General features: G+C 39.5%; 1 protein-coding gene across 1 annotated transcript in view; it reads right to left on the bottom strand.

The window, feature by feature from the left end:
• FRAS1 (Fraser extracellular matrix complex subunit 1) overlaps positions 1 to 23,143 on the bottom strand; it is a 461,942-nt gene that overhangs the window by 438,454 nt on the left and 345 nt on the right. The window contains exon 2 of the mRNA XM_090266724.1: positions 11,275 to 11,306. Coding sequence (XP_090122850.1) covers positions 11,275 to 11,306 — 32 coding nt within the window. The remainder of the gene's footprint in view (positions 1 to 11,274; positions 11,307 to 23,143) is intronic.

Raw genomic sequence — 23,143 nt, forward strand, 5'->3', positions numbered from 1 at the left:
GTTCATCGTTATGAACATCAATATTAAAGAAGTGGAGTAGTGCCTATTAATAGGGAGTTTCAGGTGACATAATGCCAGAAGAACCCACTTTTACTGAACTAATAATGAACAGAACAGTACTGACTCACTGTGGGATATGTCTGCAAACTGACCCCTTTTTTTCAGCAATGATGATCACTTACATGGAGCCACCAATGCCCTCTCCAAAGCTTAACAGAGCAACTACATCTGGACCCTGCCGAAACTTAGAAGAGGGAAGAACATGGAAGAGGAGGGTGCCATGACAGCTCACGTCCAACAACGTACTACTCAGTTTGAAGTGACAGACTTCAAGAGCAAATGATTTCCATTTCAAAGGGTCCCCACTGCTTACAGAATGTAATTTAAATGCTTTATTCCAGGCTCTCTATGGTCTGGACTTTAAAAATCCCTTCTCAGTGTTTCATTGCATCACTTCTCACCCCTCAATCAAACTGGACTACCTTTGCCACTCACACTTTTAGTCATACAGATTGTCTATCTTAAGAGTCTTTCCCTCATCTCTTTCAATTCGAAACTAACCCATATTTCAAGGTCAATATCAAAAGTTGTTTCCTTCATGAATAACAGTTTCTCAACAGCTAGCATGTACTTACTACTTAATATATCCCAGGTACCTTCATGAATTATCTATCTCTATCTATGCATTATCTACCTATGTATTATCTTTATACAGAGAAGGAAAACTCTGACTCCAAAAAACCTCCGCTGCCTTGCGGCATACCTCTTCAGGGGAAAGGCTAAGGGAGTAAACCCCGACAGAAAATCCGGAGCCGGAGTCCCTAAGGCGGTTTGACGTTGTAGTCAACACCGGCAACTCCTGCAGCGCACCTGAAGCCAAGCTGTATTGACTCCGTCTTTCCCTTGGACCCTTCAGCTGCGAAGAGAGGGGGGGTCTGCTGCATGGGCAACAGAAGACCCTCCATATCACCCTACCCAGGCTCTGTAGCTTCAGCTTCACTGGAGAGGACACTCCAGCGTCATCGCAAGATGTCGATTCAACACGGGAGGAGACAGATACCGTGTCACTCCCGAGTCGGACTGCACAGCCATTCTCGGTGGTGCAGATAGACTCTTAAGAAGCTACACCATCGTCTCTCGAGACGGACGGCTGCCGATCTCTCTCGATTATCTTTATAACGTCTCTGTAATATAGGCAACACTATTATTTCCATTTTAAAGCTAGGGTAAGTGACTTGCCCAAGGTCAAACAACAGTGAAGAACTCAGACTCAAGTTCAGGATGTCTAAATCTAGAGCTTGCTCCCTTAACCATGCTGCTATACTCTAATATAGACACTTATCCCAAAGTGCTTTGAACTGAGTTCTTTACCTGATTGTAGGGTGTTGGTTAGAATGCTTTTGGCTACAGTAACATAAGATTCTATTTATATTGGTTTAAACAATGAGGGCATTTTTTTAGCTCATATACCAGTTCCCCAGAAAGATCAGTTTCCATGCTGGTTAAGTAAGCAGAACAACTGAACTCCTCGAAGAGCCAAACTCTTTCTATCTTTCTCCTCCATCAAACTCTCTGTGTTGGCTAGGTATTCCAATGGTTACAAAATGATTGAGACAGCTCCAGGGACCACATATTCAGATGTCAAGTGTAGGAAATTCTTTCTCTTGAAATTTCCTTCTTGTAAAGAGATATCAACACTTCAACCAGACTTTCTTTTCCCTGGGAAGGTGGTTTGATTCATGTAATTGGTAAATTTAAAAGAGTAGCCTGGGAATTCATAATTCAGTTTGGTCTTCCTTCCTCTTCCAGAGAGCAAACCTATCAACCAAGAGCATATGTTTTCCTCTGCTTCTCCAGACAGTAACTAACTCTTCCCTGAGCAGCCCTTCTATTGTACATGGGAAAGCGTCCTCTGTAAAGCTCTGCCTATGAATGCATGAGTCTGCCCAAGTCTGCCTGATTGAAGAGCAATAAGCACAGTTGGCTAAGAAAATTAAAGTTATATCCTCCACCTTAGCTTCACTGATTATTCTTTGTTTTATTTCTCAACTCATTTAGAACTGGGAGGAGAGAAGTGTGTTATTTATGGGGGTCTTTTCAAACACCCAGATCCTTAGCAGACATCCATGCATATCTCATTGGCCATATAGGTCATATCCTCGCTCCTGAACCAATCTTGGCACAGGAAAATAAACTTTCTGATTAGCTTACAATTGGCATGCACAGAAGTCATGTGGGAAAGGAGTGGGGACTGGAAAAAAACTAGGACTTTGCAAGTAGAGAAAATGAGAAAAGGAGCTGTTGGGGATATTACTTGGAGATATAATTGCAATCTTCTAGCATACGTAAGTTGATCAATAATCATCTGAAATCTGGCTGGATCTCTACTGACACTATACCTACAACAAATATAAGAGAGAGGTTTCTTCTTATCTACTAATTTCAGGTTAGAGTTCCTTCTGTTCCTGTCCTCTCATCCCTTAAACCAAGTTCCTCCTGGATAATAGAGAAACTCAGTAGAGTAAGGGCACCGAAGGACAAATATTCATTTCTGTTAATAATTCTCCAAAACCATTTCAAGAATGTAAGGTACAGGAATTATGAGATCTGCCCTTCAAAGCAGACACTCTCCTTTCTCCATCACTCTGTCTACCCATCTACCCATTCAGTTTCCCTTTAGAAGAAAGGAATGACATAAATTTAATAAATAACCAATCTTGAAAGCTGTCTTGAAAGAACTCACAGGTCATGGCCCAAATTCCAGTGCCTCCTGAATACTAACAATAAACTGTTTCTTGCTATGACAGCTTTTCCCTTTTCTCCTTCCTTTCATTTAGCTTATAAACTCTGGGAATCTAAGAAATCATTGATAAAAGGAACTTAGCTGGGATACCAGAAGCCATGCACTTACTTCACCCAAAACTGCTCAGATTTTTTTCAAAAAATATTTTGTACTAATTTTATATTTTAATGTCCCTTCCCATAACAGAAGCAAAATTTTATCTGTATGAAATTTTCAAAGCCAACTTCCTTTTAGATATTTGTCATTCAAATCCCAAGTAAACATAAGCTTAACTTATAATTGTCCTTTGATATTTATATATTATCTTTTCCCTTAGTAAGCACAGGGCTTTAAAAAGTAAGTAAACTATGACAAGATTATACCATAAATTGTCATAAATGAGTGACAGCTCTTTTCTAGGGGATATATATATACATATATAAATGCATTATATATAAAATAAGCATATGTAGTTATGAACAGACAAATGGTTTTAAAAATGAGGTACTAGGTTACAAGGCAATTTGGAACAAAAGTGACACAAACCTTTTTTTTAATGTGTAGGGAATGTATGGTCTGTCCAAAAAATTAAGAAAGATGATCCCACATACCATAGTTTGAACAAATTAATATAGCTGCCAAGCTCAGTTGCATCTTCCAAATTCAAAACAAAGCATAAGATATGTGTTTGGTAACTTAAACATCTGTTCCTATCACAAGAATATGAATAAGAATGAAAGTGCATATGGATTATTCATCAATAAAAGCACAAAATCTCTCACATTATTCCTCTCACACAAGGATTTTAAGATATAAATTCCCAAGAAGAAAGCTAGCACATCTGATTATGATGAACAATTTTTTAAAACCCAGCAAGGAAAAAAGAATCATCTGACTCTTGTAAAGTCAAATTCTCACCACCTGGCACCCATGGATGCAAAATGCCTTTGAAGAAATGCAGAGGAGAAACCATTCACTGTACACTCTGGAGATTTCTTCAGCCTCTATAAGGGCTCCCTTAGGCAGAAACACACAGCTCTATGCTTCAATCCACACAAGTAAGAACCCAAATTAAAAGGACCCTTGGAAGACATCTGGACTAAGCCACCACTGTCTCATTTCTGATACTGTCCAATCTCCACTTTGGTACCTCTGGTTAAAGGAAGCTTATAACTTCCCAGAATTTATTCCAGTAACTAGCACAGTGATGATGTGCTACTTGGTTTTCTGGGGAAAAAGTTTTTACCCCAGAGTAAGTACATTTTAATAAAGAGTAGCTTCCCACTTAAAAGTGTATTACTCAATATTTAAAAATAAATGAAGAACCAGAGGCATTAAAAAATGATGAATCCTTGTTAAGCTATAATGAAAAACAGCAATATTCTATAATACCCAATAGTACTCTTAAGGGAAATTAAGGAATTGCTGATTTTATTGCTTCCCTTTGAGTATATCCACTGGATGCAGTCCCCACTCCTGAGAAGTTTAGGGTGTTTAATAGTAGCCACTGACCAAGATTCGCTAAGTATTTACAGGATCTTTGAGCACTTAATAGAGAAAGCTATCAAATTTTCTTCATGTCTCTTCTTCATAAAACCTCTTGAGCACATTGATGAATATGCAAGTCTTAGATATTTTCACTTCTACGGACTATATCTTTTGTTTTAGTTTCAAAAAAAAGAAAGTTATGCTATAGCACACCAATTTTTTTAAAAGACACTAACAGTGAAGAGCTCTTACTGTCTTCCTTAATCTTCCTTAAACCTAACAGACAAGGCTTACAGATTAGACCACAGGTTCTCAACTGTTTTCTACAACATAAGCAGTAAATAGCACTCCCACAAATATATTAGACATTCACAAAACACCAAAAATATTTTGTAAAAGTTTTAATGGATGCAAATCAAAACCATGATGAGATACTGCCTCATATCTGCTAAGTTGTCTATTACTAAAGACAAAAATAATAACAAGTGTTGGTGAGGATGTGTAGAAAAGGGAACCCTTGTACATTTTTAGTGAGAATGGAAATTAGTGCAACCATACTGGAAAACAGTACAGAAGTTCCATAAAAAAATTAAAAATAGAACTACCATATGATCCAGCAATCCCACTTCTGCATATATATTTAAAGGAAATGAAATTAAGACCTTGAAGAGATATCCACAGTCCCACATTAACTTCCACATTATTCACAAAAGCCAACATATGGAAACAACCGAAATATCCATTGACAGATGAATGGATAAAGAAAATATTATATATCTATATATAGATATTTATATATATGATCTCATGTGTGGAATCTAAAATAGATATATTCATAGAGTAGAGAGTAGAATACTAGTTTTCAGGGGCTAGAGGGAGGATAAAAGAGAGAGACATTAGTCCAGATGAACAAGTTCTGGAGATCTAATGTACAACAATGTTACTATAGTCAATAATACTGTATTGTATATTTGAATTTTGCTAAGAGAGTAGCTCTTAAGTGTTCTCACCACCAAAAAGAAAGGAAAAAAAGGAAGGAAGGAAATGATAATTAAGTGAGGTGATGGCTATGATGATTAGCTTGATTTTGTTGATTATTTCAAGAATGTATAAATATATCAAAACATCAAGTTGTACATCTTAAATATATACAGTTTTTGTCAATTACACCTCAATAAAACAGGGAAAAATTAAATGGAATATGTAAGATTGATTACTGGTATTCAAGGGAACACATCGAGCAATATGGGGAGAGTAGTGTTGTAACAGAGATGACTGTTCAAATTATTTAAACTCATAATCAAATAGCAAACCCAAGTACTCTAACAAATTTCTTGTAACCTCCCTCACAACTGCTAACAACACTGTATGAGCCTTCACCAGGGGTGAGAACCATTCATGAAACTATAATTCAAGTTTAAATATTTTAGTATATTAAGAATTTTAAAGCTCTAAAGCTGCATGGTCCAACATAGTAGTCACGTGTCACATGTGGCTATTTATATTTTAATTTTAATTAATTAATTTTAAGCAAAGGCTAAAATTCCACATATAGGTCATGGCTACCACACTGGAGAATCTCAATGGAACATTTCCATCCACAGAGAAGGTTCTATTGGAGTACTTTGAACAAATGCCTTTGACCCAAACAGATTCATACAAAGACTCAGCCTAGTGAGACTCCATGGCAGGTCTTCCTTTGGGCATAGGAGGGAAGGGCATGTACCCAGAAAAGGTAGAAAGATGAAACCAAAGAAAACAGCTGATTTATTTTTTTCCAGATGAGGCATTCGTGTGCTAGATATTTTAATTAATTAATTTTAAGCAAAGGCTAAAATTCAGTTTCTCAGTGTTACTAGCCATACATCAAGTACTCAATTACCACATATGGGTCATGGCTATCACACTGGAGAATCTCAATGAAACATTTCCATCCACAGAGAAGGTTCTATTGGATAGCACTGCACTGAGGAATCTTGGGGACAATCTAATCTAACTCTCTCATTTTACAAATTTAGAAACTGCTACCATCTATCATTCAAGCAATTTACTCCATGCTACACAGCTCCTAATTATAGAGCCAGGACCCAAACCAAGACACCCTGGCCTTTATCAGTCAGTCATTTCCACCCTGACACTGTGCTGGCACCCAGATGATATGCACCCGGTTCACTGCCAAGCACGGTGAACTCAGAAGCCTGCTCTCGGTTCATCTTCCCATCAGCCATATGAGGAATATAGGCCTCTGCATTCATTGTCATATCTGAGGACACACAGCAAGTACTGTATGTAGCATTACCAAGATTCAAACTCCAAAACCTGGATCTTTCCACGGTGTTATACCATATATAGTAAACACTTCACATATTCAACTTCATCCTTAATAATTTTCATCTTTCTTTCTGGTGTGCTAAAAGTTAGTGCCTCATGATTCACTTTGTTAGCATTTGTGAGCAAACGTATTTCAAGTAGGAAAACCCCAACATTTCACACTTTTGGTCTAAGGAAGGAGCATAGTTTTGTCCAAATTTTCTAATCATAACTACCTTACAGCAACCGTAACAGCAGCTAACCCTTATTAAGCGTTGTAGGCCACTTAGCACTGGGCAAAGAGTTTTGTGTTGATCTCCTTTAACCTTCACAACAACCCGGTGCAGTAAATAGCTCACCTCCATTTGACAGATGTAAAAACTGAGTGAAGAGTCCATCCACCCCCAGGAAGAACCTAGTAAAGAACTGTTTGCTTGTGGTGATGCCAAAAAATAAGTGACCTTATTTTACTCACAGAACTGAATAAGAACAGAAGATAGGTGAAAACTTTGAAACACAACATTTATTTTCCTCCTCACATTCAATGCCCCAGTCACAGTTAAACATATTAAGCAGGTAGCTTTCCTCTGATGGATTTCTGATTTAACACACACTCCCTTCCCCAAGGGCTGACTTTTGAGAAAGTACTGAAAGGCCAGGGGTGCAGGGGTATAGTAGGAAAAGAAGCACACCCCTTAGTAGAGTAGTCAGTGTTCCTCAAAGTATAGGACCTTCCTGGGTATTTTGAGTCCCTTCAGGTAATTTCTGCCCTGAGGAATGGAAAGAGAGGCAGTGAAGATAGTGTTCAAGAAGGGATAAGAGAGACAGCTGAAGTCAGTACATAAGCGAGGGACAGCTACATGTGGTTTAGAACCAAGTCACACAAAATGTCACTGCTAGTCCACCAAGCTGTCTAAAGCTGGGAAACACCATATATTGTTGGGGATGTGTGAGTATGTGCGTGACCATATATTTTTTAGATGGAATGACCTCCCTAAATGTTTCCTGCATGGTGTGTGAATTCAGTGCACACTAGTGCAGACGAGCCTCTGTAAAATGGAAAAGGGTTAGCCAGGGACAGCTGGCTCTTGCAGGGCAAGACGGAGACTGGCAGAGACAACTGCATGGCAGGTGCAGCAGGGAGGGGGTGGGCACATAGGACTGAAGGTGAAATAAGCCAGTTGTGTCCAGAGACAACAAGCATGCTGGGTTGGCTGTGACAAAGAGTAAGCTCGGTGAAATGGCAGTACAATCAGAACTGAGTTTGAACCCTCTCTTCCTCCAGCACTGACTGGCTGTGTGATTTGGGACAAGTGATTTAGACTTGCTAAGCCTCAGTTCTTTATCTGTAAAGACAAAATCTATTTCCCGAGACTGTGGAGAATATGAAATGCATAACAGATGCTTACTAGCTATCCTTTTCTCTTCTTGATTGGTAAAGAGAAATGTGTTGCAGTGGAAAACCACAAGCCAGGCACTGCATCTGGGTGTCTTCCACCCATTATCTTCTTAGTCTACAAACACTCTCCAGGAGAGGTTTTATTCATCCTCATTTCAGGTAGGAGGTGAAAGAGATTCGGGAATGTTATATAACTTGCTCAAGGTCACAGATCTGGTCTTTAGCAGAGGAGGAAGAATTGAAACAAGGGCCATGAATGTTCGATTATATGTGGCAGCCTCCTAAGCGATTGAGAAGGTATCAGTGAAAGGAAGCCTCACAAGATAGGTTGAGAGTTAGCAACTAGATCAGTGTACTCATTTGACGGACATGTTTTATGGAATTCTGGGTAAAGCTGATGCTTTGCCATTTTCAACCAGATCCATTCTCCACTTCTAGTTGCTCATCTGAGAAATGAAGGAGCTCAAGAACTTCACACTCTTGCCCCATTATCCTCACCTATGAAATGGAGAGTTTGGACTACACAATCTTTGAAGTCAGTCTTAGCTTCTCTAAAATGCATGCAGTGAGAATGAATAGGGGCAGGCTCACCACACTGCCATCCTCAGTAAAGGCTCTTACAGTAGAAATCCTCTTACCCAAGGAGTTGTTTAATTGAAGAATCCTAGAATAGCATATCAATTTTCTTAAATTCTTTATTTTAATTCAAAATAGCTGAATGTACATTCATTCTATTTCCATTGATATGTGCCTTTCTTCAAGACCAGATCATGTGGAGAGAGCACAGCAATGAATTATATATACAATTTATCACCAGAATGCATCATCTGCATGTCCAGTGGGAAGTTCCTTAAAGTGGAAGAAAACATAACATGGTTGCAAATAAATCAAAATGCAGACTCTCTCTGGATTTTTGTTTTTCCCCAATCTTTCATAGCTGTTTCTCTCACACTTAATTTGAGAGCAAATTTTTAGTGACTCACCTCTAAGTAGTCTTTTTAAAGTATTCAACAAAGTTTCCCTAGAAACAGGAATGTGATTTTTTTTCACGTTCACATTTCAGCAGTTTAACTAAACTGTAAGTCAGATTTTGTCATTCTGCTCTGGCTCCTCTGATGGCTCACCCACATGATCTGTCCCCTGCCCACCTCTCTATGACTTTATCTCCTGCCATCCATCCTCCCCCTCAGTCACGTGACCTCCACGCACTTCTTCAGAATTCACACTTGCTGTTCCCCCTCCTCTGGAGTTCTCTTCCCCTGGATGTCTAAGGAGCTAGCTCTCATAATCAGGACTTTGTTCAACTGTTCACCTTCTTGGTGAGGCCTTCTTTACAACCCTGTTCCAAGTAGCCATCCTCACCCCCATTCAGCCTTTTCTACCCTATATGTTTTCTCTCCATGGCACGTATCTGGCATACAATACATTTTACTCAATAGAATATGAGCTTTCTGAGAGCAAAGATTTTGTTTGTTTGTTCACTGATGCATTTCTAATTAGCCTAGAATAGCAGGTCCGCTTGTCAATAAATAAATGTTTGGTTAATAATAATCTTCATTAATGTAATAAGTGCATTGCCTTTTTTAGTGAATTGCATAACTGCAATAATAAGTACATCAGGCTTGAAGGGGTCCAAGAACAAAGTAGCAGAGTCTTGGTAAACCAAGAAGCCAACTGGAGGAGTTAGGACCCTGCTGCTGCACAAGACCACAGCCTACTAGCCTCAGGCAGCCAGAAGACTTGGGCTCAACCAGAGCAGGAAACAGAGGGGAGCAGGCTCATCTGTTAAATGCAAATGGCCTAGGTAGCCTGTCCTTTAACTTGACCAAATTAATTTCTCCAAGTACCTGATGGTTTCATATTCAAATGTAAAGTAACACACAACCATGTCAAATATAAAAGATAGTCAAGCCATTTTTCTTCAGATAAAAGCAGAACAACAGAAAAAGATGGAGTATTTCTAATAGTCAATTTCCTTCAGCAAATCTCTTAATCTTTCTCTCATCCTTGGTTCTTCATTGAAAAGGAGGAAGGGGTAAACTAATATACGTGGCCTGCTTATTTCATTGGTCTATTGTAAGTATCAGATGGATCAATAGCTACAAAAATATATTGAAATATTATGAAGCACTCTATACAATAAGCAATTCTCTTTGTATTAACATGAATACAATATAGACTTTTCTATAATAGCTACTATAGTTCCCCAAAACGGATGATGTACTTTATAGCACATTGATTTTAAAATGAGTCCTAAAATGTATTAAAAATAAACAGAAGGAAAAGTAGGCTTTTAAGGGCATGAAATGAGAAAGACAGAAAAAAAGGCCTTCTTCTGACACTTTAATTGAAAAATATAAGGAAGAAAAAAATCCCACAAATCTCCAGTAACTACATTACATAAAGTTCAGATTCAAGAATATTATTGTAAACATCTACAATTATCTAGTCTCTTGTATATTTCAGGTAGCCTCATCTATTTCAACACCACAAGGATAATCCAAAATGACTTACTAATATCACACATGTCAATATGAAGTTGTGATGGAAGTGAGCAAACCCTTTCCAGCCATTTTGGTTCTGTTTTTATTGCTACATTTATGAAGCCAGAATAAAAAAGCAATGAAGAATGACTTGTCACACCATTTATTAGAGTTGATGGAGCATAGACAGTTTTTTCAATAAGGCTTTAACACACTGTTATGCACCACAGTACATTATTAATGAAAAGAAATGCACAAAACTTGCCTCAGCTTTCCCCTCAAGTCATCCTAACTTTAAATTCAAAATTAATTCTACTCTGCATGGCAGTTTCAGCAATAAAATGTCAATTTGTTTGTTGTTTACTAAATCTTAAATTTATAATTCAAAGCAATAGTCAAGAATCCTCCATATTGTACTAATTTTAATAATCATATCTTTTTGGAGGAGTTCAAAGGAAGAAGCAAATGCAACAGGAAGATAAACAAATTGTGCCCTAGTTCATATCTGACAAGAGAATGGGACCTAATTTTCTCTCTGATTGAAAAAACACAAAGGACAGCCATGGAATGCAAATTGTGCGTTCAGTGTTTGAACTTCTCTTTCAATATCTGAGTATCCGAACGGAACTAATTCGCTCTGAAAAAGGTACTAAGTAATTGATTACAATTGTGCCAGGATGAGGGATAATCCTCAAACTGTAAAGGAAAATAAACATATTTTAGAATGATAGGGTCATCTCACTCACTCAGTAACCTCAGTCAAGCGTTTTACATTCAAAAGAAATAAACTGAAAATATTAAGAATGACCTACCTCCAACAAGGAACCCTGATAGACACAAGCACCTGTGGAGAAAAAATAAAACAAGAATTTAAAAGGATGCATAATAATTCAACTGGCACTGCCCCAGCAGACTTATGGGAATACTGCATCTATATGCATCACACTCAGCAAACTGCACTTCCCAAAAACTTAAAAAGTTAAGCATTCTGCCCCTGGGGAAATACCCCCATACACCAAGGCAAGGTTTCTTGGACACACATGAGGGAAAGTATCATTAAAACTTAGTATTTGAGTTTTAAAATAAATGCATTTATAATGGCATGCTATAAATACAGTGTCTATTTTCATTTGTGATAAATCAGCAAAGCTTCCATAATCCAGTCCCAATTTACTTATCCAGACTTCTCTGCTACTCTTTGCTTACCCAAGTTCTCCAGTCCAACCCAAGAGGCCAACTTAGGATCCTGTCATAATGCTTTCTTTCTTTTTTTCACATGGGAACTCTGTTCATTTTGTTTTATTATTATTTAATCTTTATTGCATTTTTCCATTAACATTTAGTCCCCTTAATCCCCCTGCCTCCCAGCAATCACCACACTGTTGTCCATGTCCAAGAATCCTTCTTCCTTTTTGTTCATTCCCTCCGCCCTCTACCCTACACGCCTCTCCCTCCAGCTGCCATCCTGCTCTCTATGAGTCTGTCTCTATTTTCCTTGTTAGCTCAGATTGTTCATTAGTTCCACATATGAGTCAAATCATATGATATTTGTCTTTCTCTGACTGTGCTTTCGTATCTCAGTGCCTTTGCTCATCTGTGTTACTGGCAAAAGATGAATTTGGTCTATTCAGGTACATTGAACACGATCCCATCTCCTTCATGAAGCTTTCCACCACACAGGATTATACCCTTTCTCCTTTGAGCTCAAAGCACTTTGTGCCTTAATCATTGGTTTGTGAATTCATTCTCGTGTACAGTAGTCCCTCTCTATATCGCAGTTCACTTATCGTGGCCTCACTGTATTGCAGGATTTTTAAAAATATTATATTTAATTATCGTGGATTTTTTGCTATATCGCAGGATTTTGCGGTACTGTATATGTATGTTGTTAAAGTTACATAGGTTTAAGAATGTAGAATATGTTTAATAACATAAGTAGTGTTTATAAAAGTGTGGAAAAGGTTAATAATGGACTGGGAATGGTTTATAAGTATGTAGGAAGGGTTTATAAAGCCTTAAAACATATATAAATACTAAAATAAATGGAAGGTTCCTACTTCATGGATTTTCACCTATGGGGTGGAGTGGCGGGGTGGGGGGGGCTGTCTAGAACATAATACCCACTATAGGTGAGGGAATACTGTACTTCCTTGTGAAAGCTTTGCTAAGGATGCGGATGGAACTGTTGCATCTACCCCACTACCTGTAAACATACTCTTAGGACAGGGACTCCTACTCTGTTTTTCGTAACTCTTCCCTGAGGAGGCATCCCCTTAGGTATATATGTTTGATTACCTACTTCATGACTTTAACACAGTATGTTTCTTTTTAGGGATATTAAAACATTTTATAGCAGAGTGGTGTAGACTGTAGTTATTTGAAAAGATCTCTTCTATTGATCTCTTGACCTCAGACTTCTCATCATTCAATTTTTTTTCTAATGGGCTGGTTATAAACTAATACATCTTCATATTTTCCACTCATTAAGCACCAAATAAAAAACAACAGATAGATGATCTGCTTCTAAATGGAAAAGAAGGCTGAATTTGAATGGGACAGCCGATATATTATGAACAATTCGTGTATCATAAAATAAATCTAAGTTTTATATTTGAAAACTATGTGAAGTTATAATGCTAATTTTAAAAAACATACACACATTCCTAACCAATATTTGAACACCACAGCAGGTGTTGATTTAACCTAGAAACATGTGCATAGTATGCTAACAGCTACCTTCTCAGAAACTGAGATGGCAAAACAGATTGGAATAGAAGAAGCACATCTTGACAACGCACCATACTTAGTGTCCAAAAAGGGAAGGACACATTTTGCTATAGTGCTTGGCCTCTAACAGATCATTCATTAAGTCTCAAAAATATTAACTTCTCAGGAAAGGACTGGTCTACCTTATCCACCAGTAATGGAATTAAGAACAATTCTCAAAGAAAATGAGATGGCTATTTATATTTGAGGTTTGAACCAAAGATCTCTGTGGGCAAATTTACTGAAATAACTTTTGTGCCCTTGACATTCAAATAACTTGAGATAAAAACCTTGGTAAGAAATTCTTCCTAACTGACTTATTTTTCTTTAACGAATCCTGTTTCCAAGACTTAGTATTTCAATCTATGGTATCTAATAATAAAAGGATATATATTCATATATGATATATATATGCATATATAGGATGGGGCAAAAGTAGCTACAGTTATTTGTATGGGAAATAATAATAATAATACAAAAGTAAACTCGAGAGGATCCAAGATGGCGGAGGAGTAAGTGGAAGCTACACTAACCTCCTCCCAGGACCAGTCTGGATTTACAACTTAATTTTGGAGAAATCATCTGGAATAACCAACGGAACACTAGCTGGAAAGAAGTCTTATAACTACGGAGAGACAGAAAAGGCCGCTACATCACAACGTGACCGGTAGGGAGTGCGGAGACGCGGAAGGGCTGGCTGGGCTCACACGGGTGGCTGCTGAAGGGACTGAGAAACAGCTCAGCAGCCGGGGATTCCCCCTGAGAAGGGCAGGGTCTAAACCCCCAGCTGGGCTTCCCAGCCTACAGCGACAGAGTGGAAAGTAGAATAGTATCAGCTGTGAAAAGCGAAAAGCCACAGGCTTTCTTGCTAGCCGGAGAGAAACAGCAGGAGAAAAAGAGCTCTTAAGTGGATCACATACGAAAATATTTTGGCCACCACTTACCCTGGGCTCAAGCAGAGGGAAGGCAGAGAGGACTGGAGACACTTGGGGAGAATTTGGCACGGTGGCTTTGAGGGGAGAACTGGAGGAGCAGCTGACTGGGTCCCAGTGCTGACTCAGCCCCAGTACTGCGGGTAGACCATTCCCCTCCAAGTGGCGTCAGCCTGAGGGGAAGCAAAAGCCCTGCCTACAGGAATTAAGCTGCCACACCCACAGTTCTTAAGCCTGACAGCTAATCACAGATTGAATAGATTAACAATCAAAGAAGACAGACAATAGCAGTAGATCCCTGGAAGTCTCCAACAGGCTGCCTAGGGCCAGACTGGTACATGATCTGACGCCACCAGAGGCAGATCCAGGAAGTGCAGATCATTCCAAGAAGCACCAACAAACAATAGGAGTCAAAAAAATGGGGAGACAGAGAAACAACCTCCCATCAAAAGGAAAGGTAGAATCCCCAGAAAGAGTGCTAAATGAAATAGAGGGGAGCGAACTATCAGATATGGAATTCAAAACATGGATTATGGAGAAGCTGAATGAGCTCAGTGGAAACTTCAAAGAACTCCAGAAAAACTACAAGGAACTCACAGAAAATTACGTGAGCATGAAAAAGGACATAGAAGCTATCAATAAGAGCCAGGAGGAAATGAAAAATACGATCTCTGAATTGAAGAACACAGTAGAAGGAATTAAAAGCAGGCTAGAGGAAGCAGAAGATCGGATCAGCGAGCTGGAGGACAACCTACACAAAAACTCCCAGACAATGCAACAAAATGAAAAAAGACTGAACAAGACTTAAGAGGTTCTAAGACAGCTGCAGGACAACATGAAACGTAATAATATCCGTATCATAGGAATTCCAGAAGGAGAAGAAGAAGAGCAAGGGATAGAAAACCTCTTTGAAAAGCTAATGACAGAAAACTTTCCTAACATGACGAGAGAAAGAGTCACGCAAGTCCAGGAAGCACAGAGGGTCCCAATGAAGATGAACCCCAACAGGCCCACCTCAAGACACATCATAATTAAAATGGCAACATTCAAAGACAAAGAGAGGATCCTAAAAGCAGCAAGAGAAAAACAACTAATAACATACAAGGGTACTCCAATAAGGCTATCATCAGATTTCTCAGCAGAAACACTACAAGCCAGAAGGGAATGGCAAAAAATATTCCAAGCAATGAAAAACAAAGGCCTACAACCTAGAATACTATACCCAGCAAAGCTCTCATTCAAAATGGAGGGTGAAATAAGGAGCTTCCAAGACAAAAGAAGGCTAAAAGAATACATCTCCACCAAACCAGCAATGCAAGAGATGCTAAAAGGTCTGCTCTAAGAAGATAAAGAAACAGAGAGAGACAGAGAAGAACACGAGTACAAAGGGGAAAAATGACAATGAATAAGTACTTATCGGTAATAACCTTAAATGTAAATGGATTAAATGCTCCAATTAAAAGACATAGGGTAGCGAGTGGATCAAAAAACTGTGGTACATTTACACAATGGAGTTCTATGTAGCAGAAAGAAAGAAGGAACTTCTACCATTTCCAACAACATGGATGGAACTAGAGAGAATTATGCTTAGCGAAATAAGCCAGGCAACGAAAGAAAAATACGTTATGCTGTCACCTATTACAGGAAACTAATGAACAACACAAACAAATGAGCAAAATTGAACCAGAGGTATGTAAACAAGGAGTAGACTAACAGTAACAAGGGGGGAGGGGGGAGGGAGAAAAGGGGGTAAGAAGGGGAAGTGTAAAATCAAAGAACATGTATAAATGACCCACAGACATGGGCAACTGAGTGGGGACTGAATGTGGGGGAAGGGAGGGGCAGGATACAGGGAAGCAAGAGGGGAAAAAAAAAAAAAAAAGAGAGACAACTGTAATGGAAAAACAAACAAAAAAATTTTTTTTAGTGGGGGAAAATGAAAATATGAAGAATGGAAATGCCAGTTCAGTGAATATTAGGACAAAGATTTTCCTTCACGTTGTATATTTTTCTCCCTATTTGATCTCTCCAGAGTTTGGCATTCTAAACAAGTAAGTAATGACTTAAGTTTCTTTGCATAGACCTAATAAGACCAGTTGTTAATAGAGGTTCCTTTTTCTGAACAAGCCTTTGACTGGAATGTCAAGCCTAAAGGAGACATGCTTGGGCTCATGTTGTTACCAAAAAGCCCTAAGGAACTGGGAATGACTTTCAAAGGTAATAAAAGCCCGCGAAATAAAAGGCCTGCTGCCATGGTTGGTTGTGCGGTCCACAGCAATCTCTCCAGGGAAGGAACGAAGGTTGTTTTCCTGAAAGATGGCTAGAAGGGACCTTAAGGCACAATGGAAAACCAGAAAGACTTGGAAAGGACAGGTGTGTACAGGCAAGGATGAATGCCAGGTATGTGGCCCAGCTTCTGTGCCCTGAAGAGCAGACTGAGGGCCACCCTAAATGTTCCTTGGGTAAGTTCCAGCAAAACAGAACTAAAGATCATAAGTGATCATTTGCTGCTCTTGTTATGCTTATGCAAATGAACAGGATAAATTAAAAATGGACTTAATGTAGTCCCTTTAAAGACAAGGAGAGTAATCTTAGGGAGAAAAATCAGTATTCAAGGAAAATCACAATGATCAGTGGCAGACTGTAAAGTAGGGCAGCTAACCGTCTTAAAAGTTTCTTCTCATTTAAAAAATGGTTTCACTTGAAAATTAAACCATATCTGTGATATCACCAAAGAGATTCAAGTTGCAGGCAAGTAGAATGTCAAGTGCCTTGCAACTGTATGTCTTCCCAATAAGACAGTCTTACAGATTTAGAGATTTTTTTGTTGGTTATGTTACATAAATTAACATGTGTTTTCTGTTTTCAAAGGGCACAAGCCTATGACCGCATTACCTGAGTGATTGTCTGTACGCATAAGCCTCACTTAATCCTCTCTGCAGCGCTGCCTCCGGAGACTCAACAGTTTGGCTGAACTAAATGGCTGAGTTGGTGAAGAATGGGGTGGTCTGTGGGCTTCACTTTAAAACTGAATTCTCTTTTCTATCCTAATGGCTTGGACAGAAAGGGCCCAGAGGTCTGAGAGGGGGGAAACATAAACTATTTCCCTCAGCCCAAACTAAATAAAATGGGCAAAAGGGTTTTGGACAGGAGAGATGTGCCTAGCACACCTTCCTCCAAAGAAGCCCTTTTTTTTTTTTTTTTTTTTTTTTTTTTTCTCCTAATGTGGAACATTGAAAAATTAATCCCTGACTTTTGCCACCTAGTAGTTATGGATTGAATGATGCTTTTTAACCCTTTTTGCCAAATCTGTTGCCCCCAGAACACAACAAGGATGCCAGCCTGCTAAACCAAGCACGCCGTTGTCCGGAGACAGCCAACTGACCTGGAGTCTGCATGATCCTTCCCCATGTGGGAAGGCCACCCTCCCCTCCACACCCCCACTCTTATTAGGGATTTCTGGACCCAAGGGTAGGTAGGACGACGACCATGTCCAGCTTGAAGCAGCTAGAGGAGCTTGAGACCTTCGCCCATTGTCCTTTACAAGATTACAAAGGGTCTTAATATCTGAGAGGGAGGGATAGTTATTTTTTACGAACCATGGGTATGGACTTGGGGGGGGATGCTGGGGGAGGGAGATACTGGGTGGAGGGGAGTAAAGGGGAAAAAATTGGAACTACTGTAACAGCATAATCAATAAAATATATTAAAAAAAAAAAATACAAAAGTAAACTCTGTGTTTTGTGTACTCACAACTGTAAACCTACTTTTGCCCCACCCTGTATATAAAACAATCATATACAACTCAAATAAATATATATCAAACCAATTCAATTTCTAAATTAAATAGACATATTTAACTACTTCTAATGTTTAAAAAATAAGCATACATAAACATCATCACCTAGGTACAATTTAATAAAATGTAACCTTTAGAATAAACAACAAAATTTAACCATTAGAATACGACCATCCTCAAATAATTTTATTGCCCTCTTCCTTAGCATCACCTTACAAAAGCCAATACCTTTTTAAAGCTCCAAAAAAAATCATCTTAAATCATCTTAAGAAAGTATCTTAAGAAGTTGCCAAGACCCCATATCAAAACCCATTTCTGGAAGTTTGAGATGGACGTTATCAGTTCCCTGTAATATAAAAAAATAAAGCAGCATTGAGTGGGTGACACCACACACACACACACACGGTTAAGCGAAACATCTACTAGAGAAGAGACTCAAGTCAAAAACAGTGTATAGCTCCTGGTAAATTTCATCATTAGGGAAAGGAAATAACTCAATTTGGGTCACTCCGTGATGTACAGTTCCAAAAGAAATAAGCATTGCCCTCTTAGGGCTTTCCTAAAACAGAACAGCTCTACCCGGAAGGCAGCTACACAAATGAGTCTCCATTAACACAGCTTCCAAAACCTCATTTGTACTCTCTAGAGAAAATAAAGCATTCCAGTGATGCCCAGTCCTATCAAACATTCATCACCACCCATGGCCAGATGCAGTCCTCCAAGCAAGCATATTTCTCCCACACTATCACGTGCTTCACAACCACCAGCAGATGAAGTCAGGAGGTTTGCTCGCATTGGCTGCTGGGGGCAGCTTCGGGTTCCAACCTAGAGCACAGGCCTTTTTAATCATCAATCAGTTCATGTAATATGGAAAACAAAATTATTCATTCCATTCACCGTTTTTTTTCTTAAGGAATACTGGAATGACTGCAGCTCTATCTGAGTTTAAATTTATGACTTTATTTGAACTTTAAAGGAAACTCCTCAAGGTGAATTCTGACAGATGGTGCACATCTACAAGGAAAAACAGACCTTCTAGGGAAAACAGGAAAAATCAGACAACAGGAGGTGAAGTTCTCTGACCAAGAACTTTGCCAGATTCAGGGCACCATTTGAGATGCTAGCTAATTTAACTTCTAACACCCTATGAGAAAATGCATGAAGGTTTGCAAGGTGAAGTGATCATATGCACCAAGAAGGAAGCTGAGATCCTCAGACCTTCCTCCCAGGTGCTTGGCTCCTTTCTTATAGGTTACATAGGCCAAAGGTTTCTTCATATTCATTTAAATAAATAAATATCTGCTTTTAAGCTCTTTTGCACATTATAATGTACTCCTATATAGAATCTAAAGTTTCCAGAGAAAATTTGAGATAGAAATTGCACCAGTATGTACAGCTCATTTTCTATAGAAACTGTACCTGGTAAACTAAGTAAATTAGAGAAGGAAAACCCAAGGGCCACAAAGTGTCAGACCCATTAGCTCAAGAAAATTGTGGCAGATCTGACCATAAGATATGAAGACATTTGGAGAGCGTGGTATCACAAAAGCATGACTCATTAGGAACAAGCAGTCACAGTTGCTATTTAAATGTTCGAGCTTTATGTTGGGTTATAATTCAGCATATGGCTTGTACACTGTGGAATAGTTAAAACAGAATCATTTTCTGGAATGACAGGACAGCTCACATCCTGATTATTGTCAACCAGAATTCAGATTAATTAATAAAGTAGTTAATATGAAAATGGGGCAACTGGTTTTGAACTATTCTAAGATTTGGCACAAGACTGTACCTTTGCCATGCGGAAGTCCCCTCCCTTCTCCTGAGCCATGTGGTTGGAGAGCTTTATGACCACTTGGCGCCTGTGTAAAATTGAGTCCATAACAGTGAATACAGATGGCTGTGCCATCACTAAATAATGTATATGCAGTGGGTACACCCAAACTCCAATCTCAAGAGAAGAGGTGTAATATGATGGAATTAAGACCCTATGATAATATAACACCTCTTTATTTCCCCTCGCAGGTAGCTGCCAAAGCCAAAAGCTGCAATGTTGCAATTATTCAATAGTGGGAAACCCACCAAGGACCAGTGTTCACATAACCTTACTGCTACTTTATGGTATTAATGATTTCTAGATATTTAAATTCCTAAAGGCAGTTATTATTATTTTATGTCTGTATCACCATAACAGAAATAACCTGACACATAAGCTCTCAATAAAGATCTGTGGAATGAAAGAATGAAAGGACAGACTTTTTCCCAGTCAATGTCTTCTCTTTTTTAATACTGAATTTTAAGCATTGAGTCTTATACAGAAGGAACTCTCCAGCCAAGAGTAAAACAAAATATGCTGATACATCCTTAAATAAAACACACTATCAACTGATCCTTTTCAGTGTATTCTGTTAATGGCATTTAAAGGAAAAGCCTGGAAGATTGTGAGATTGGCAAAAGTCACGTGGGGAGAGATGGGACACAGGCTAAATAATACTCAGTTCTTTTAACCTCCAATTCAATAATTTTTTCCTATTCCCAAGCTAATATATTCTACCTAGTGTAAGTACACTGGACTTCCACATCAACATAACTCAAGATGCATTTCTCTAGAAAATGCCATGGCAGAATGTCTGATTCAGAAAGCAGTCATGTTCCCTAGAAGTTTCTCTGTTAACATCTTAATTTTATAAAGTCCTCAAATCAAAGTAGTTTGCCAGCAATATAAGACAATGTAAATTATCTCTGCCAACAATTCATTTTTCTTTTAATAATTAAAATAAAATTCAGAATGACCATAAAATAAGCAGCAAATATTGATCTTTTTCCTCTATGCTGGATGATTAGTGAAAAGTATTTTAGAGCTATTACCTGGCTAACTTCTGCATTGGGTAAATGATAGAACCACAACCCAAAAAAGTTAGGTAGTTCATTCAAGGTCATAGAGCAGATTATCCTGGAAGCCAGTCCATCTTCATTCAAAAGACTGTGATTTGGTTACACTCATTCATCTGACCAATATTTTTTTAGCACCCACTGTATAATAGGAGCTGAGTTTGGAGATATAAGAATAACTAGGACCCATCTGAAGACCTCAATCAGCTAAGTGAGGAAGAAGAAAACCATACCTTTATCAACAGAATTGTAGGATTATTAACTGGTGCACTAGAAGTATATATAATATGTTCTCTGATCACTGAGAAGAAAACAATAAATTCTGCAATGGCCTGGTCAACAGATGTCACAGAGTACGTCACAACAAGAGAAGCACACATGTGAATGTTTCTTTCCCATTTTTAAAAAATTGCCAAGGATAATCAGAAAAACTGAGGAAATCTCTAAGATACTTAAGCTTTCTATTCTTGCTCTCAATGCTCTTAATTTTTAAGAGAAAAAGAAAACTGTGAGACACCCATACCAAATGTGTCATCTGAAGACATCTGATGTTTTGGCTGTAGAACGGATGTTACTTAATTAAATGAAATAAAGTATGTAAAGCGCTTGCCTAGTATAATGCCAGGCAAATAACATGCGCTCAATAAATGTCCATATTCATTCATTATCCGATAAGTATCATTATGACTTAGATGGAAACTCTCAGACATCTATAAATCCAACTTGTAAAATTCTAGGATGCTCTGAAGATAGTATGAAATTCTAAGAAGCAACGTTTCCAAATAATCTTTGGAGGAATAGCGCCCCTTGCGCCCTGCACTCCTCTTCCCCCATCAAAAGACTTTGGAGTTTCTTAAACTTTGCCCAATATATCAACCATTCTTCCAAAGAGTGAACCCTGCAGGCGCTTAATAATAATGGCTTTTGTTATTCAAGAGATTTGGTTTTGTAAAACTGCCTCATTCCAACTGCCCCCTGGGGAGCTATCAGGGAGCGAGAACACGTTTTCCGAGCTGCTGGAACATGATTCTGAGTAAGAAACGGCCAACACCAAGCGAAAATGTAATTTTTCTAAGTCTCTAGTTCAGATTTGGGTGGCGTGAATCGACTCTCCCATCTGGTTTATTATCACAATTAAGCCCCACAAATTGTATTTTTTTTAAGTGTGCGCACACACGCACATATACAATAAAGACATGTTTCTACAGGTTTTGCCCTGTTTTACGGAAAGCTGCACAGGCCCCAGGCGCGCTTTTCGCGGGGAGAGAATACACTTGACGTATTTCCCCGGAGGGTGCGGCAGACGGTACCTTTACCCACGGGGAAGTCCCCACTGCTGAGCGTGGGCTTCCAAGACCACGCCGCTTTCTCCAGGGAAACTGGCAAGGAAAAGGCACATGCCTGGTAACTGGAGGTCGACCCAAGGCAAGGCTTTGTCCTCCCCAGCCTCCCGCCGTCCCCAGGCCCGCGCCCCGGCACTGCACCGGCGAACCACCCCCACCAAGCACCGGGACTGAGAAGGCGCCCCGCCCCGCCTCGCGTCTGCCGCCACCACCGCCCAGGCTGCGGCGCTGATTCGCAGCCGGGCAGGTGAACTCTTTTTTCCCGCAGCTGGATGAATAATGAATGGAGCCGGGAGGGGAAGCCGAGATCCGGGCGCTGAGAATTAAGCCGTCTTCCTCCCAGCCCGCCGGCTCCCTTCCCCTTCCCAACGCGCTAGCTCGGCGACTTTCCCGGTTCCTCGGAGCAGGTGGGAGCTCAAGGCGCCTCGCGTCCCCGGGCCTGCCATCCCGTGACCCCTAAAATCTTGATTTATTTAATGATTCATTTATTTCCCTGCGCCCAGATTGCTTTTGCTATCATGGCGACAAGTCCCCCAGTCTCTTTTCCCCCAGCGCCAGGGTTTTCCAAGTAGGTTTGAGCCCGGGAGGAAAACTGGGAGGCAGAGGGCGAAGTCAGAGAATGAAACCAAACTTATTAACCACTTGTTTTCCGGGGCAGGCGTGCCTCTCTGTAATAGGGAGATATTTCTTAGTGCCATTGAATTGCCGACGTCCAGAACACGCTCTAACCGCCTAGTTATAAAATCTTCACTGGACTTTACGGGGAGACTAACTGGGATGAGGAGGGCGGGAGAGCGACGTGCCGATTGTACCTTTCATAGGAGCACAAGTATTTTTACACAGGTAAGAGCAATTGCTCGCTCCGCACCTACGCTCCATGTAGTTGCTTTGGATTGAGGGAAACAGGAAAAAAGAATCCAATTTTAGAGATGTCACCTCAACAGAGCAC

The sequence above is a fragment of the Furipterus horrens genome, unplaced genomic scaffold (assembly GCF_987537825.1).
Source record: "Furipterus horrens unplaced genomic scaffold, mFurHor1.1.pri manual_scaffold_2, whole genome shotgun sequence".
NCBI lineage: Eukaryota > Metazoa > Chordata > Mammalia > Chiroptera > Furipteridae > Furipterus > Furipterus horrens.